At 37.1% G+C, this 20348-nt stretch overlaps 1 protein-coding gene across 1 annotated transcript in view; it reads right to left on the bottom strand.

Moving 5' to 3' along the window:
* The window catches only part of ccdc85a (coiled-coil domain containing 85A), a 40105-nt gene extending 20723 nt beyond the window's left edge, over nt 1–19382 (bottom strand). The window contains exons 1-2 of the mRNA XM_056471587.1: nt 18771–19382; nt 17096–18056 (exon numbers count right to left, since the gene is read on the bottom strand). Of these exons, the coding sequence (XP_056327562.1) occupies nt 17096–18056; nt 18771–19010 (1201 nt within the window). The 5' untranslated portion in view covers nt 19011–19382. The remainder of the gene's footprint in view (nt 1–17095; nt 18057–18770) is intronic.
* Between the last annotated feature and the right edge of the window lie 966 nt (nt 19383–20348).

Here is a 20348-nt window from a genome sequence, read left to right as displayed (position 1 = left end):
CACAGTGAAAAAAATCCTTTAACAGTCTTAAACTGGCAGATCTAGAGCACCGATAGACATCGAAAGTGTTCACAAGACTTTTCCTTGTAAAACAGGTGTTTGTTTCTACATCTAGCCAGATAAGTAAAGTCAAATTAGATGGAGTTTGTGTAGTTTGACCTAGAGAAATAGTTGAAAGGGCTAATCAGAGAATACCGTAGGTGAAAATACAATAAATATCCCTTAAAAAACTGAAAACTTAAATATGTTGTATTAATAAACTAGATCTAATTAACCCTCTCCCGCACGCATTATGATAAATCTATTAAAACAATTTTTTGACTGTTTTTCTTTTCTAAAAATGGCTTAACTTGAAGTGCTGTAAAAAAATAAAAATTTATGGTACTTTATGATATGTTGACATATGGCAACAACGTCCAACAGTGGATCTAACTTAGAAATTTTAATTTTAAAACTTTTCTTTATAGTTAATAATTTTGTTGCTTGAAAAGATTTAATTGGTGTTGCAGGATTATAAGCTTTAACACAGAACTTATAAATAACACCTTACATGCTTTCCAACAACTCATGTTCCAACAGCTTTCATTCATTCCATTCTTTTTTGCGGAATATAATTAAAAACAAACCTAATGTTGTATTATCATATATAAAACATACAGTAAATATCAATTTTTTCTCCAGTAAATATTACAACAAATAAATAACAAGTCTAGTATATCCAGATGCATCAGAATAATGTAGCTACTAGCTAACAATATTTAAATATTACACTATATACTATACTACACCTGTCTTATCTGCCTCTGAGCTAACTTGCCTGAACTGTCTCTATCAAATGTCCAGTCTGCATCATTCTCATGGTCACTAAAACCCATCTCATCCTCACTTTCATGTGCATGAAGAGCCAATTCTGTCCTTTTCTTCTTTCTCTTACCATAGAACATGGTGGTGCTCGCTAATACACTCCTCCCTGTATTTATATCTATTCAAAAGTAGTATTGCCATTACAACAAAATTTTATCCATGATGCAAATGTCATCAACATACAAATAATCAAATTTATATTACTAGCTTTCATGCTGTTATTGTTAACTTAAAACTTCACAGCTGATTTCGCAACACACAAATTTGATCGATTTACAAAAAACTAATTTGATTAAAAAAAAATTGAGTTGTGAATGTGTCATCATAACTTACTGGTGGTGATGTTTCAGATTTTTTGTGGATCTGACATGAGTTGATCCTTTGTTTTTATTGAGCAACTACTCACAATAAATGCCAGTCTGTCAGAAATCGTACTTCCGAAAAACACAGCATGTCATGTGACTTAACCAAAGCACATCATTGGCTACACTAAGGTCTACTTTTTCCAACAGAAAAAAGAAAAATAATGTTGGTTTTAAAGAAACGGTGGCAACAAAATGAACATAAATATCATGTTGCCATATAGTGACACCATGCAGTAAAGGGTTAACAATAAATACATAAATGACTGAAGCATGTATTACACAATCTAATCCAAAAAGTTGACACCCCCTGATCATCAGTGTGTAATTCGCACGCTGCTTCCATCTGCAACCCAGTACTGCGAAACATTCATACACACTCATTCACACACATACAATATGGCCAATTTAGCTTATTCAATTCACCTATAGCGCATGTCTTTGGACTGTGGGGGAAACCGAAGAACCCTGAGGAAACACATGAACATGGGGAGAACATGGAAACTCCACACAGAATTGCAAAATGACTTAGCTAGGACTCAAACCAGCGACCTTCTTGCTAAGAGGCGACCACTGAGCCACCATGTCGCCTACTTATAATCTCCTAGTTTCCTAAAATAATCTAATTTTTGAGCACTTGTAATAGTCTTTTGTCACATGAAAACAAAATAATCAATGGTAGCCAATAGCCATGCATGTCATAGTATTATCATAGTAACAAAATTGCCACCCAAACCCATTTCTATATTGGTTAATCTGCAGTTATTGGAAGCAGAACCTGCGGTCTCCATCAGTGAGAGAGTGAGTGCAGTGAAGATCAAACATAAAAGCATTTTACTATTGTTATAGTAAGATAAAAACATGATTGAACATTAGAAGATATGTCGAGAAACATACAGCATCCTGAAATCTCTCGTCACTGAAATGAAGTTTTAACCATGAAACAACATCAATGAAACATCATTTGTGTAAACTGTATGTGATATAAATTGTTATATTTACCTCAAGAAAAAGCAAATCATGTATATTGAGAAAAGCATTTTGCTAAGTACACACACATACACACGACCGCACACACTATATGTATTGATGTATGTAGTGAAGGATAAAGTTTTTTGTTTTTTTTTTATCTATTGCATCATCAGCCATATTGAATTTGGCTTGCCACAGTGCCTTTTTGGACTTGACTTGTACAGTGCGTGGCATCTGTAGGAACCACTCTTGTTTTAAAACATAGTTTGAATTACCCTTCTCACATGGCACTGTTTTGTATGTATATCTCCATCCATCCATCTCCTCCACTGGTTCTGAAGATTGTAATTCCCTGATATGATGAAATATTTATGAGCATAAATTGAAAAAGGGGTCATTTAGTGTAGCTGTATTTTCCAAACTCCATCAGCACATTATGAATTTCAAAATGCATGTCAGGTCATGCATTCAGATGATTTATAAAGAGCGCAATAGCACTGTTTATGCTGAAGGGAGTCCATAAATACCCACAGTTTGCTGCCTGCGAGCTGCCCTCCTCCCACAGAGAGCACTGCATGGTTTGAGCTTCCTCCCTGACTATTACCTCTCTCATCTGCATTTAAATTTCATTAATTTTGATGGCCTTACCAATTACCTGGCTCTGTTGCCTGATTTCATCTTGTCTAAAGCTTCTTTTATTGTTTTTCTGTGTGGATGGAGAAATGGAAATCAAGGGTCTGCCTGCTTACTGTGCCTCTGAGCTGTGTGTTTCTGTGCCTCAACCAGCTTCCACTGTTTCCATTACTCTGAACTGCATGTGTGTGCACTTGTGTAAATAGCTGCCCACTCAAAAAAGTAGTAGAATCACTGTGATTGATTTCATCTGAGTGGCTTTTCGAAAGAGGGGAAACAGCCTTGTCATACTGCAGTGTGGCAGAAGAAGAAGAATAAAAAGAAAATACAGTACTGTAACTTTGCACTCATAATGCAAGATAGTTGCATAATATGACTCACAAGGTGAGATGAATTGCACCCTGTGTGTCATATCGAGCTTGGAGACCTTAAATAACACCAATAAAGACCTTGGCTATATTTACAAATGTATGTATATCTATATGTGTGTGTATGAGTGTGTGCTTTCAAACATGGGTATATTCATTTTTAGACAACAAAATACGAGTGTTTTAATTGCAGAAATGTTTGGTTGAATAATCCTGACTTTCAATCACAACAAATAAAAGCATTTCATATTCTTATTCTGGAATAAATAAATGTCCCATTATTCTCCTGAATATACCCAGTCAAGCTTAAGGAAGAAAGGTTCAATCTAAAAGAGACTGAAAAGGTTTAAAGTTGGTCTACCACTGAAAGCACAGCATGCTGCTTTCTGATGCTGATACATGAGTGTCCTACAGTCTTTTCTGCCTATGGCTAGAAATGTGACCCGGCTGTTCGAGCCAAGAGCAAAAGTGCAGCGCTTTCACCACGAAAAAGAGTTTCACCTCTCTCCCCATCCTCCTCTCCCTGTTTCTCTCTCACTCCATCTCTCACTTTTCACTTGTGTAGCATAGCAGTCACTTCCTGCCCATAACACAGTACACAAAACCTCAGTCAGCAATAAACATAAACATGCTAGCTAAAACAAGCTAGATCACTGTGATAGTCTGAATTGTCAGAATTGACAGTAGCTAACGTTATTAAAATATAGTGTTTTTGACAGCATATTTCTTCGAAATAAGCATCAGTATGCTAACTAATGTAGCTGCTACAAATGCTAATGGTAGCATACATGTCAAAAAAAGTCATTTTAGATTAGATGTTTTTTGTAAGGGCTCTTAAAGTGTTAAAAAGAACTTTCATTTTGTTCTCTCTTTCGTGTCAGAGTTCTGAATAGTTGCTAGCAGGGCTGTAATACTGCATAGGCTCACCTGAGCTTAAGCCCAGAGCCCCAGAGGAAGGGCCTAGTGCTGCTGGAGATATGTTTGACTTATTAAAATCGAACAGCATATTTTACAGTGTATTGTTATATTTTCACTCTTAGCATTTAGCTTTGAGTGTATGGCTAAGAAGTCTAGTATTGCTTGCTCTTGTCCAGTATTGTATCACACTAGTATCACCCCTTCTGAGCATCAGTGAGGACAGAGTTGCCAACATTGTGAAACTGGCTGAAGAAATGAGCATGATTTAATAAGAGTAGTGAAAATGGCTAATACAGAGAGACAGTATAGATATTCAGCATGTAGCTGGCTAATGAGATAACTTAAAGAAAACAAATAGCTTTCTAAGGCATGGGATGAATTGACTGGGTTAATTAGATTTTCAACTTCGTTTTTAATGAAAAAAAGATAAAAAAAAGAAAGAATGAAGGAAAGAAAGAGTTCACATTCCCACATAAAATATACTGTATTGAAAGTCAATGAAGTCCAGTATTTTTGAAGAATCCCTTTCTGTGTATACTTATACTTCCAGAATGATATTTTGGTGTTAACTATCACCTCAGTTCACCTAGAAATAAAAGTTCTGTTATTAATTACTCACCCTCATGTCATTACAATCCACTGAGACCCTCATTTGTCCTCAGAATACAAACTTAGATATTTTAAATGAAATCTGAGAGCTCTCTGATCCTCCATAGATGTCAACTCTCCTGACAAAGTCTAGCAAAATACCAAAATGATATCCTCAAAACAGATCATATGCCTTCAGGATTTCAATTATCAATTCATGAGAATACTTTCATGCCCAAATACACCAAACAAATTGTGTTTATTCAACTTTTTTTCTCCTCTGTGTCAGTATAGCATGCATGTTCATGAGGGAGTTGTGCAGTTGATGCGTGTTGCACTTGTTCGCACTGCTAGTGTACCACAAATATCAGTTCTTTGTTTAAAACATTAAAACGGAAGTTGAATCTGGGCATCTGGGATTTACGCCAGTGCACAGTGCCTGTGAATGCGTGCCCTATACTGATGCTACGGAGAAGAATCTTTTGATTAAAGTCGTTATTTTTGCACACAAAAGTTGGGACCATTGATGTCTATGGAGGATCAGAGAGTGCTCAGATTTCATCCAAAATATCTTAATCTGTGCTCCAAAGATGAAAGGTCTCTGGGTTTCAGAACAGCATAAGAGTAAGTATTTATTCAGTAATTAATTTTTATTTTTAGGTGAACTATGCATTTAAAAGGGACACACCTACAATTCTAGCAACTTGTTTAGTTGTTTAACTATTAATTCAGACCTGCATATAAACACTAGCCTCTACTACACTTTTTTTGTAACTGACAAAGGTCAACAGGCTATTAAGAAGTGAGTGAAAACCTTCCCGTTAACTAGACATTGATTTCTCCTAGAATGGGATCTCATTTTCTCAGCAATACCAATGAAAGTAAACCTCACCCCATCTTTTTTTAATGTATTTTTTTCTTCTATTTCATTAGAACACATAATGTTAGGGTAAATGTGGCCCTTCAGCCCATAGCCCATAAAAGTAATCTGCAGATTATGTAAGATCTCTGTGGGGACTCTGACCACTGCAAGACCTCATGTTCCCTCTTTCTGGGGTAGCAATCAATGGTTTCTACCTTACGCCTTGAGCCAGCAGGAAGATAAACGGGGGTTCTAGGTAGAGAGCAGGCTGGCTGAGACCCTCTCAGCATGAATTCCTAATATCTTACATAATCTCTCAATGTTACCGGGCTGCACAGAGGCTAGAATTGAAAGAGATGGCACTGGGTTTCATTGGGAACACAAGGCTTTTGTTGGCACCCTTGAACATCTTCCAGGAAACAGCAGAGATCAAGGGCTAAATATGAGATATATCATTGTCACAGACATTAATTAAACTATTATTGTAAGATAAAGGTTGCAAATGCCAAGAATTTCAGTTTCTTTCAAAATGCCTCTGTTAAAGTAGTAAGTTGCTATGTGCTATGAACATGTTATAAAAAGTTGCGTTGAGTATGGTTTTCATTACTGGTTTACACTGCAGTTTGACTTTGTTCAGATATCTTAAATAGCTTAGAAATCCTCTAAATAAACCTTGATGTTTCCGTGCACTCAAAAGTGGTTCAAAAAGCTTTGACTCATATTTGTAACTACTTATTAGATACATTTCTGAATTTAGGATAGCATTGAGAATATTATTTAAGGCACTTGAAATGGACATAAAGAAACTAGGACACTCTGAAAATTACCCGTACTCTGCTAATACAAAAAAAGGAATATTGTCTAAATTATTCATCTTGCATCAGATATAAAACTACAATCCAAAAACCAAGTAGATAATGCAATATGCTATTCAACTAAAGCTTACAAAAAGGTGTAATACTGTAGTTCCCAGTTCCTTTCAGTTTCATCCATGAATTTGGCAGATCCTTTTTACACAAATTACTCTGCATTCAAGCTACACATTTCATCAGTATATAAATTCCTAGAAAGTAGCATTTGTATTGTAATCGGTGGATGAAAGAGGCTTGTTTCTTTTATATCCATTTCATAGACTATTTATTGTCTGAAACACTTGAATGTTTTCAACTAATTAAAAGTTTTCTGCATTTTGTGATTCATTGTCCTTTTTCTATTTATGTATGCTTTCAAATTGCAATACTGGATCTTGATCTCAGCTGCTTCAACTTTTGATGTCAAAAGTTGAACAAAGTGAATTTTATTGGCATTATTATTAGTAGTTTGAAACAACATATTTATTATATATATTTTCTGACCTGATCAAAACCAGTAATGAGCAGCCAGTAATTTTTCTATTACTGTACAACTTTATTTATTTTCTTTTTTCTCATAAATATGTATTGTAAACTTTAGCAACCAAGAGCTTCAACAGTATCAGATTTATTCACTTAAAAAAGAATGAATAGCCTATTTAAATTTGATACTTTTGAAGTTTTGGTGTTGCCGTCTATTAATATATAAATATATATATATATATATATATATATATATATATATATATATATATATATATATATATATATATATATATATATACATATACATATACATATATATACATATATATATATATATATATATATATATATATATATATATATACTTCATTTAATCTCTGCCATGATGACAGTAAATAATATTTGACTAGATATTTTCAAGACACTTCTATACAGCTTAATGTGACTTAATTAGGGTAATTAGGCAGGTTAGGGTAATTAGGCAAGTCATTGTATAACGATGGTTTGTTCTGTAGACTATTAATAATTTTGACCATAAAATGTTTTTGTTTTTTTTTAATTAAAAGCTGCTTTTATTCTAGCCGAAATAAAACTTTCTCCAGAAGAAAAAATATTATCAGACATACTGTGAAAATTTCCTTGCTCTGTTAATCATGTCACTTTATTTTGACGGTCCATTTCTTGAATTCAAGTTACATTGCATCTACATGCCAACTAATTCTCATTAGATTAAAAGTAGACTGTTAGGTTGGGGTTAGGGTTAGTGTAAGTTGACATGTAGTTCGCAAAGTTTCTTATAGTCAGTTAAATGTCTGTTGAAGAAGCAGTATCAACAGATATTAAGCAGACAGTCTACTAATACTCAAATGGACCATAAAAATAAAGTGTTACCAACATCATAGCCTATAAATAGCATTTTTTAAAGAATAAATTTGGTACTTTTGCAGCTTTTGGTGTTGCCATCTATTTGCATACATACATACATACACACACACACATATATATATATATATATATATATATATATATATATATATATATATATATATATATATATATATATATATATATATATATATATATATATATATATATATGCAGAACAAAATGTATTATTATTATTATTATTATTACTTTATTGTTTATTTATGCTAATAAACTATTATAATTTTGAAGAAAAATCACACTGAAATTTCACTTTAGATACATAAGAACTGACACCTATAGAAATACTGTGTTGCCCAGTGTTTACTCATATGGTGTTATAAATGCAGCTATTTCAGTTGAATGTATTGTGCTTTACACCCTTCACTATAAACCCTTTGATAAACAGTTGTTGAAAGTGTAACAACCCACGTTCATTTTCTATCAACTAAAATGATGTAGCAGTCAATGCAGCATCTATCTCATTCGAAATCCTTTACCATAATCTATTCTGCATATCCTAAATTCAACATTTCTCCTCACCGCCACAGTAGCAGAAAGCCTGAATCAATTGCTCACTCGTGCACTAATGAGGGATCGATAAACATTGTAGCTCTCCACTTCTACGAGTGTATTCGCCTATTTACCCCAGAACTCTGTCTCATCAGCTTCATTTTCTACACCGTGAGCAGCATGCAGGAATTACTGCTTGCCGAAGTCCGCATGACAACGAATAGATTATGGAATTAGCAACCACACACAGCGATCACAGGGGGGCCAAATTGCTGTCTGTTTAGGACACAGCTTAGCAGGATTAGAATTTTTTCATTAAACCATAAAACAAGCAGACAGTCATTAATTATGGCTGAGCATTCAAGATCAGTCATTGGCCAGGTCACAAAGAGCTGAGTAGATTTAATTTAGCACCAAGCTTCTGAGAACTGTTCCTAACTGTTACACAACCCCTGGCTCCCCAGCAAGAGTGCAAAAAACCACCATCTGATGCCAGCCGTGATCGCCAGGGCCTTTATCTCTTGAGAAATGAAAGGAAAATAAATTAAATTCCACTTAAATGTCAAGGCAAGCAATTAGAAATGTATTCCTCAGATTGTAAATTAAATTACTGAAAAGGGCCAAAGCCTTGCGCCGCCACATCAGCTGGGAAGAACGACAAAAGCTCACAAAGCATGAAGCATGAACAGCCAGCAGTGCTTGTTCTGTTTTAGATTACCCATGCAAATGCAGCTACAGCGTTATTCATTATTTACACAACACATAGATTGACAATCGGAGTGATAGACGTCATGATTTCTGAAAACAGGCCCTGGGGAACACTTAATGTATATGACACAGAAAAATTATAGACTTTAGAGCTATATATTGGTTTGGAAAAAGTTGGTCAAGGTCAACTGCACTGCCTTTTATGGGAGAAAACATTAGGTCAGACTGTTTTAAAATGCACCTCACTTTTGTGACTCCTCAAACTAAAAACTCAAACTGAAATGGGTGCTCTGAAAACAAAAATAAAGGAACAGTTCAACCCAAAACTATAGTTCTGTTTCAAATTATTTTATTCTTGCAATTATAAACCTGACTTTTCCTTGGTTTTATTATTGTTTTTTTATTATGTTTTTTTTTTTTTTTTGTGTTTGATGCCAGTGTATTTGTTTGCATCATACAGTACATGTATGATATGTACATGTGGAAAAAGAATACATCTGTGTTGGGTTCACATTTGAATGTTTTGGTTTGATTAAAACTCTGCTGTGATTGCGCTTTTTGTTTAGTTTATTTGAATAAGTGTGAATCCTGGCATATGAACCTACTTAAGCTCCAAAGAAGTGGACTGAGAATGCTGGATCCAGTTTAAAAAAACTGGAGCTGTACAACTTAACACTAGAACTAGCGAGTCGGTCATTTTGACCATTTTTAAATAAAACACACATATCTATAATACACTGAATTTTCCTGAATTCATTCATTCATTCAGTTTCTTTTCGGCTCAGTCTCTTTATTTATCAGGGGTTGCCACAGCGGAATGAACCGCCAACTTATCCAGCATATGTTTTACACTGCAAATGCCCTTCCAGCTGCAACCCATTACTGGGAAACACCCATACACTCTCATTTACACACATTTCACCTATTACACAATTCACCTATACCGCATGTCTTTGGACTTGTAAGGAAAACAGGAGCACCCGGAGGAAACCCACACGAACACGGGGAGAACATGCAAACTCCACACAGAAATGCCATCTGACCCAGCCGAGTCTCCAACCAGTGACCTTCTTGCTGTGCAACAGCGCTACCCACTGCGCCACCCCTTCCTAAATACAGTGCTCAGCATATATGAGAACATCCCTCACAAATCTATCTTTTAAATTCATATTTTTAATAGGAAGCTATACAATATTATATTTGTGCATATACATTAGATTAGTCAGTACTGAAGCCAAATCTGGAGCTTAAAGGGCACATAGTTTACCTCTTTTTTATGACTTAATATTAATATTATGGTTCTTCTGAGTGTGCCAGTTTAGGTTCAGTTCAAAACACAATTCAGATTTTTTTTATTATAATATGTTAAAAAGTGTCATGTTGGGGGGGTGTCCACAGCTCGCTGATTTAGGGGTGTGTTGCTTCACATGTAGATTAGTTTCGGCTTCCCGCCCAACGTAACAAGGGGCGGAGCCATGAGCTCACCCGCTCTGTGTTTGCAACAGAATCAGACAGGCAGAATGAGAGAAGGAGCAGGAGTGAGAGGATCAGCAATCAGTCGTACATATACGACTCGGACACAGACCAAGCAGAGAATACAAAATCATTTGTGTCTTTGTATAGTTTTACAGCCAACTGTGTGCTAGTTTCAAGTACCGAGCTTGTACACCGAGACTAATAACCACGCACACTTAATTAACTTTGACTGTGGCACAGGATGCGTCGCTCGAAGCCGCAACATGGCACACCAGACACTCTCTGTGGCGCGGCAGAAACATGAAATGTCCCGAAACGTCACGCCGTTGTGTGTACCGATAGAAACCTATGTTTAGAATTCTAAAATGCATGGCGCAGCGTCAGGTGTAGCAGCACCTAGTTAAGATCACAGGGAGCTTCTGTGATCGCGAGAAATGCAAACGGCTGAAGTATAAGGTTGACTCAATGAGAAGTACACGTTTGCAAACCTACCTAAAGATACAACCAATAATTCTGATTAGAGCGATAATGTGGAGAATATTGATCTTGTGTTGAGCCCAATGAGCCTTGCATCTAAAAATAGAGCAAGGGTGTTCCTTTAGTGATATTGCTTCGACTCACGCTGAAAATGGCAGACATGAATCAACAAACTGAGGATATGATGAAGCGCCTGTCAATCAATATTGGTGGGCGGGGGACCGCACTCCTACGTAAAGTTGCGGTCGATCTGAAAACCGCTCCAATTGGTCCACCGTTTTATGTTGTTAAATTGAAAAAAAAGCACTGGGTGTGCTTATATCACCCCAATATGATGGTCTATACACCACGGTCTATAGATTTCTTACCATAGGTGCCCTTTAATATAAATAACTTATGATAACGGTCCAAAAACTAGTACAGCCAAATTTATATGAAAAATATTAAATCCAAATTTTAAAAAGAGGAAAAATCAAGAGAAGCAAAAAAAAATTGAAACATTTAGTTGAAATTTTGTAGGTTGTATTTTTTTGCAATATTTTGCTTGAACTTAATTTTATTATCATTCAATTTCTAAATATGTTTGGTGACTAAAATATTATTTTAATAAATATATCTGTTTAATAAATTTGTTTTGTTTAAATGCACTAAAATACATTGCCTATATTCACTGAGAAATGGATAAAATATTCATTTTCAAAATGGGGTGTACTCAATTATGCTGAGCATTGTATGTGTATATTTCTTTCTAACATAATTATTTTGTTAAAGTATTTCTACCTTAAACTACCATAACGGTCAAAATGACTCCATGCATTTTAACGTCTGCTACTTTTCCCTGTGACTTTACATATGCGTGTCTCTGTTGCCTTGCAACTTCCAGCTAACAAAGACATAACTTATATTGGTAAAAACATAACTTTACTTCATATATGTCTTTCAAAATAGCATATTCAGTGCCATGAAAAGGCCTTCTCCCCTGTTTATGAAAGTGAGGAGTGGACACTGATATTCGCAGGTGGTCTAGTAGCCTAACTATATATTTATACAGTAGGCTGTATTACAGGGTGATGACTAAAAATACATACAGACATTCAAAGCTTAAATTTAATATCTCAATAGAAGCTTTGAATGTAAATATGACGTAACAATATGACGTCTTATGTGAGAATGGTCAGAATGACTGCGATGGTAATTCTAGTGGTTATAGAATTCTGGTAGTTCCGGTGTTAAATGTAACATAACATGATCAAATGACATCTAAACAAACTAGAAAGGATGAGAATGTCACAAGATATGACCCTGAAAAGAACAGCATGATTTCTGATCATAGTTATTTCACACAATGTTGCCCATCTTTAGTCATTGTTAAGCAACAATAACTTTTTTTTCTGGACCAAACAATAGAACCAAAAAAAAGAGTAAACACACATAAAGTAATGTACAGCACTAAATAGCAGATAATTCTTTTTTACACAAACTTGGCTCGTTTTTAAACCATGTGCAAAACTTTGCCTGAGCTTAACTGTAATACAAGTAAGTTTATAAAAAGCAATTCAGTCATATGCCAAAAGCCTTCTGCTGCACTTTCTTTAACATGCAAGTTTTAAAACCCAAATGGTTTGCTTAGTTCTAGGTTTAAGATTACATTTAAGACACATTTTAAAGCGAATTTGTTTTAAAGTCCTTCATAAAACACTTAACGCTTCTCTTTAAACTCTTAAATCAGGCATCTAGCAGCTGTTGTATTACTGATGTAAGTTTATTACATCCAGTAATCAAAAAATCATCAGAAAGTGACCTAAGGGAAATAACATTGTTTAATTTCTGCTTTTATCCCATACTCTTGACAGAATGACAAAACAGGCTTTGCATCCAAAGCCTTTTCATAGTGAATGTAATATATACAGCACTGGCTCTGAATTTGAACTGCACAAGGGGAAATAAAATATGCTTTTTAAACATTCACACAAAAAAAAAGTTTGGGCTTGATGTCCAGTGGTTCACTGAGTGTGATGGTGCCAACAAGTGGCCTAGAATCTCTCTGAATGCATACACCAAATGCAGACCATCTCATGTCAACTATAGAGAAGCTGGATCAGTGAAAGCCAAAAACATCAGAGTTGCTGTGGACACACCCCAGGAAGGGAGGAGAAAAAGAGAAATCCGACCGTCAAAACCTTCTTAAGGGATAATCCATTCTGGCTTGCGTCGGCCAGTAGGGATAAACTGTAATTCGCTGCTCACGCATGTGGTTTTGATAAAGAACACAGTTCCATGAGGAGTGTAAATTATTATTCCTAAAAAGTATGTGTGTTTATTGCTAATTAGACACACTGGGGATTGTGAGACTCGTCTGAAAAGCAAGTTCTGAGGAAGTAAGCAGACTGAAAAGACAGTATATGCGCTAACCCAGAGCAACAGTGAAAAAATTTAATTGGATCTGCACTGTTAGGAAAAGAGAGCTTTGGTCTGACGAAATAATGAAAGAACACAAATGTGTATCTCGAGAGTGGTGAACGATTGAGCTAGAGAAAGAGAGAGAGCACAATGGCCGATTCTCTCTGTTAACTGGTGGTGTCAAAAGACATAAATCAGCAGCAGGATGGATCTCAGTACAGACTTTCCGGTACCAAGCTTGAATACAAAGCCTTTGTGCACTTAAAGAGGAAACAACCCACAAAACATACTGTAATGTAAACACGCCTTCTAAATAACCCATCCATCACCAATTCTATCATTTCATTGTTTTAGTACAATAAGTAAACGAAAATATCACAATCAGAGCATTCCCTAATCAGAATATAAGTGTTGTTTTTTAGTTTCATATTCTCTGAGCTTCCATTTAGGTCAGTGAACTCAGGTGTTAATTAGCAGCTGTTATTTTCCTATTAAATGCAGCGCAAGGCAAACAGCACACAGCTTCAGGAAGAGTCCCACGGCCTTGGCAAGCCACACAGATCAGCACTTTTCTCCTCCAAGAAATCATTAGCACAAAATAGCTGGAGAGAATGCTACACATCAGGAGGAAAGTCTGATATTTCTCCCTTTTGTTCTGCACACATTCACATGGACACCCCTCCAATAATGTTCACTGCAGCTTTTTTGATATGTTAGCATCTGTTCACAAAGCTATCAACTATAGCTATTATCTGTCTATTGAAAGCAAATTCAAATTGTTTTTTCTTTGTACATTTCTCAGTAATGTGATAAAGTACCCTTCTGATGTAGCTTACACAACAGACCATGATTTTAACACAATTAAACCTGTTTGATTCTCAAACAAATAAAATTGGAAGTTATTACGATACATCATGCTATGATAGAAGTGCCAACAAAGTACATATTTTTGGCTGAGAAACAAACTTTAGATTATAGATCTCAAACTCGATTCCTGGAGGGCCACAGCTCTGCACAGTTTTTCTCCAACCCTAATCAAACAAAGCTGATTCAACTAAATGAATAAAATAAAATTGATATCGATATTTATTGACCATATACACTATTGTCAATATCGATAAAAAAAAAAGATTCGATATGAAGTTTCGGTTTGAAGAACTATAGTATTATAAAATGTGGCTATTGAGCGCGCTCATTGGAAGCAATGCCAAAAAGCATAGCGTGTCAGTTTGTCATTTCCAATGGAAGCGTGCAACATTCACAACATGCACATGGGTGTGACGTGCACACAGTGTAGCATTTTCCAGATACACCTAGTTGAAAAACATTTCAACTTTTTTGAATGCCCCGAGCGCACCGCGATTCGTGTTAGTAGAACTAACCAATCTGCTTCACACTTTGTATGGAATATGCACATTTCAGTAATAACAGCAGACTAATGACCTGAGACAAACACAGCACACCCAAACACTGCAGTGCTTTTTACTTTTCACCATAAACTTACATCAGAGCTGCAGCATTTGTCCGTTTGTCAAGTTACGAGAGACGCCATAGAAAATGGTAAAGCACGCGCTCAGGCTTGTAACTTGGTCAGAATAACAATACACGTGAAAATTCAGTGCCGTATAGCAGCAGCAGTGAGGAGATTGTAAATAAAAAAGAATTAGAATAGTCAGAATATAAGTGTTGTTTTCTAGTTTGAGATTCTCTGAGCTTCCATTTAGGTCAGTGAACTCAGGTGTTACTTAGCAGCTGTTATTTTCCTATTAAATGCAGCGCAAGGCAAACAGCACACAGCTTCAGGAAGAGTCAGAATAACAATACACGCAAAATGAGTGACGTATAGCAGCAGCAGTGAGGAGATTGTAAATATAAAAGATGCGTGGCTTTTTGGTTTCTTTTCTTGTGCATCCCACTAGCTTCCCATCTGAAAGATTTTTTAGCATAGGGGGTACTGTAGTCATTCAACTTCACTATTTGTAATGTTCAGCATGTATTTGAATAATTATGACTGGTTCTTTTACTTGAAAGCTCACATTTGATTATCATAATTTGTTTTGTTTACAGAATTTGAGATTCACTGTGTCATTTGAGGTTTACAGATGTTGATCTACCTTAAAGTTTGCTTTGATTGTTCAGCGTTCACACTTTACTATTGCACACACTTTGTAACATTTTATTTATCAAGTTTGAGGGTCTCTTTAACACTTTATGTTTATTACAAAGAGATGAGATATTTTGTTTAGCTTTTTTTGTTTTTGACTATTAAAACTAATTGCCTTTGTAATGTTGGTCAATTAAAATTAAGTGGTTAAATAGATTATAATATTTCTAAATGTATTGTTTAAAATATTTTGTAATTATATCGATATGAGATAAAACAGGATAACGTGATAATTTGTTTTGCAATATCGCCCACCCCAGCTATTAAGCAAGTGTGAGTTGGATGTGGTTGGAGCTAAACTATGCTGAGCTGTGGCCCTCCAGGAACTGAGTTTGAGACCACTGCTTTAGAGACACTGAATGTACATACTGAATATACATAATGTGGAAATCACCCCCCAGAAACTACAAGCAAGATCACCAAGCTGATGCTACAAAAATGAACAAGAGTGAAAAGATGAAGCTGAGATCTGTGCCAACACCTTGTGGTGTGTGTGCGTGCTTGTCTGCAAGAATATTTTTACCTCTGCTGAGGTGTTTATGAGCCTTCCGCTGAGTGTGTAAAGGTGTATGAAGCTTACTATCAGAGTTGAAATTGTATTCTAGGTGGTGTGCTTATGTATATGCCTGGAGAGTATTTGTGCACTGCAGCATTCTGCTTATGCATCAGGGTTGTGCACCAGTCTGAATTGTATTCAGAATGCATTGAAATGACAAATCAAATACTAAATAAATGCAAAATTGACTTTTGAATGTGGCTGCAGTTACAATCATAATTGTTATTCTGCTAGATAAATAGTACTTTTTTCTGTATTCTGCTCAACCCCATGATGCACTACAGTATTCAACAGACCTAACAGTAATATTCCAGACTGAGGACTGTGTAGTCTTCAGTGGAAAAAGACTCATGGGATTATAACTAAGGGGTGGATGAATAGAAGCAACTGGCCTTTTTGCAGTGCTGCTCCTTCTCAAGTGCTGCTGACTCAAACTTTGCCAAGCCACTCACCTGCATGGATATAGCAAATGCAATGGTGTCCACTCCTGGTCCTGCCGGGCAGCACTGTCTTCTGGCTTTTTGTTGAGCCTCTGAGATTTTTGGTCTTTGATTGATTGATTGATTGACTGATTGATTGATTAAAGTGTTCCCTCAGATGGGTTCCAGTGCATAAAAATGGCTTCGGAGGCACAGGTACTGAGGCAGATTGATAGGAGGCAGTTAAAGCCTGCTAAAAGCATGGCCCGAGAGGACCAAGACTGGACACCACCAACATTTACCAGAGATGAAATGTTCTGCTCTAGCCAGGCACTAAAGCCCCTTCACTAGCTGGCCATTGCATCTCCTGAACTGAGCAAAGCAAAACTAAACTAAATGCAGAACATGGCTGGCTGATTGAGATGGTTTAGTGCCTGGCTGGGATTTGGGGCTTTGTTGTCTCAAGGATGACTATTCCCTCTGTATGTGGTGTACTCAAATGGGATTCCATGTATGTCACTGTGGGTGCTACAGCAGGCTCCAGTCGGACCCACCGTTCATACCGCTATAGATGCTCCGATGATGAGGGGACATCTCCTCTACGCCCGGCCGCTTCTGTATGACCTCTCGGCCGGGACTGCCAAACTTGACGTGCTGATGCCTCAACAACTCAGGGCTCCCAGAAATGACACGGCCCTTCTGTAGGTGCTCCGGTGTCCCTGATAAAATCTGTTTGGGCTCTGGACTCCCACACACACTCCCCATGCTACCCCTGTGCTTCTGAAAAAGTTCCGGGCTGCCGGGCGGTTGAGAGGAAACCAACAGGTGTTTAGAGAATTGCTCTGGACTGCCCCTTTTGCCAAGTTTCTCTGGACTAAGACCCCGTAGTCCCTTGTGATCTTGACTGGAGAAGGATCCACAGCGAGACCGGCACACTTGGGGAAAGGTATGTGCTGCGTACTCCTGGCTGGTGCTATGCCTGCGGCTAGGATTCTCAGGAACCGGTGCCTCCTCCCCTGAGCCTGGCTTATGTAGGTGGTCAGGACTGCCTCCAACCGGGCCACCCAACAGCTGCTGCTTATGTGTGAGATGGTCAGGGCTGTCGGTGCTGCCCGCGCTGGAGGTACTGCTCCCATCACCTACATCCCTTAGTAAACCAGGCCCAGGACCGCTGGCGTGAGACAAGCTGCTCTGACTATCAATTGAATTCCTGCAGCCTGCCGGTCCACCGGTGCCCACTGACCCGCTGGTAGCTCCAGATCCCTTCTCCTCATCCAGCATTAGGCACAGCTCTCTCAGTTCTAGGTTCTCCCTCACTACTTCCTCCTGCCTCTGCTCCAGCTCTTTCAGTTTCTGCAGGTACAGTGTCACCTCCTTACGCATAATCCCTGCACTGTAGCGGCCCAGGCGCTGCCACTCCCTTGACACTTTCTTCCCTTTTTGCCGGTCATCATCCAGAAAGCAGCAGAGGTCCCGCAGCTCCTGGTTGTCCTCTTGCAGCTTCTGATTCACCTCCTGCAACAATAAAATCTGGCTCAACACCAATGTCTAAGCAGACTAAGCAGGCAGTGTGACTGATGAAAGTGAAGTTAAACAAATGTTGGCAGTGGAGCACAACAAAAAAGGACAAAATAAGAGAAAGAGGACAATAGAACAAAAAGCTATTTGAGTAGAAGATGTTCATTCCTGTATATTTATATGCCTGTATGTGTGTATATACTTATATATGTACACACATATATAGCCAACTACTGTATATAGCCTTACACATTTTTCAACAACAGATTTCTACATGGCTGGTTATTTATTTAGCTACATAAACTGTTGTTTCAAACAGCTGCACTTCTCTTGCTATTTAATGTTATTTTGGAAAATAACATTTAAAACAAATCTTCACAAAGCAGTTTTATTCCTATTATATTGACAGAAAATTGTACATGTGTGTTCATGGAACTAAATCCTATAACATATAATAAATAAATAAAATGTTAAAAAATAAAAATGACCTAACTGCCACTTTTACATGTTTAAAATTAAATTACGCCTGTATATGCCACAGCCACACCATGCATAAAAATAGCAATATTAAAATTAGTCATTATAATGCAAACTAGCAACCAAAAACAAGATAGTGCTTATAATTAAAATAATAAATAAATGTGTGAATTAATGGGTTAATATCATTGGAATTCGCCCACACCCTGTCACCTGAACCCCGGCTCGCCTTACCTTAAGTCCTCGTATCTCGTTGAGGTGCTGCTGAAGCCTGCGGTTCACCTCTCGGATGAGATTGCTGTGGTCCACTATTACGCTCATCTTCTCGGCTTCGGCTCTGCGCAACCGGCGAACCAGCTCCTCCTTGCTCCATTTCAGAAGCTCCTCGTCCGTAAGTTTGGAAAGGTCTTCTGAGGGACCTTCTGTGCTTTTGGATACACTCGAATGCGGCTGAGGCTGGTTAGGCTTCTCCATCCTCCCTTCCAACTTCTCGAAGTGCTAGGCTATGAAATAAACCACCGACAAGCCGATTAAATCCTTCGTTGGCACCTTTTCTGCAAATTCCTTCTCGTTAGGATCGAATTTTTGATACTATCATTTTAAGGATAGCTGTTCTGCACATGCTGTCCACTCTAAAGACAGGGATGCAGCCCTAGAGACCCGGCAAATACTTCACCTCCTCACGGACAAGCAATACGGGTGGACACTCTGTCTCTACGGCAGAGACTGTGTCTGTTTCCATCTGTCCGTCAGCATCATGTCCAGCTCAGTGTTATGCTGAACCCGTGGCCGCTGTACGGGCGCATTAGGAAAGCGCACGGCTGGTCGCGTCTGTGCGCATGGAGCGTGACAGCAGCCTCTCAAATTGTGAGTTGTGATTCTCTCTCTCTCTCTCTCTCTCTCACTCTCTCTCTCTCTCTATTTCTCTCTCTCGTTTTCTCTGTCGCTTCAGTCACACGCCCCCTTCTCCTGTATATTACTGACTTTTTGTTATTGAGCGCCACTTGGTGGTTATAAGTTCACTGTACAAGTTATTATACAGTAGATCTGCCAATTTATCATACACTAATATTACTAACAATACTAGTAATAATAATAATAATAATTATTATTATTATTATTATTATTATTATTATTATTATTGTTGTTGTTGTTGTTGTTGTTGTTACTACATGTTTATATAACATGTTAAGTGTTATTAGCATCAGAAATTAAACTGATAATAATAAAGGTAATGATAATAATAATGATAATTAAACATTAATTTATTTTCTTTTCGGCTTAGTCCCTTTATTAATCCGGGGTCGCCACAGCGGACTAAACCGCCAACTTATCCAGCACATGTTTTGCGCAACGGATGCTTCCAGCCACAACCCATCTCTGGGAAACATCCATACACACTCATTCACACTACGGACAATAGGGAAAACATGCAAACTCCACACAGAAACGCCAACTGACCTAGCCGAGGCTCGAACCAGCGACCTTCTTTCTGTGAGGCAACAGCACAACCTACTGCGCCACTGCATCGCCTAATTAAGCATTATTTACAATATTATTATTAATAATATTTTTATTATTATTATTATTATTATTATTATTATTGGTTTTATAACTGATGCTATAATAACACAAAATATGTTATAGTAATAAAAATAATGTAATAATTATTAGTAGTGGTAATATTACAACAATTATTATTATTATTATTATTATTATTATTATTATTATTATTATTATTATTATTATTATTATTATTATTATACCCCAAAATATTACCCCAATTGACTGAGATGGCTTCCAGTGGAGAGA

Source organism: Danio aesculapii, chromosome 13 (assembly GCF_903798145.1).
Source record: "Danio aesculapii chromosome 13, fDanAes4.1, whole genome shotgun sequence".
Lineage (NCBI taxonomy): Eukaryota > Metazoa > Chordata > Actinopteri > Cypriniformes > Danionidae > Danio > Danio aesculapii.
Note: the sequence above shows the minus strand (reverse complement) of the source record. Positions and strands in the feature narration are given on the sequence as shown.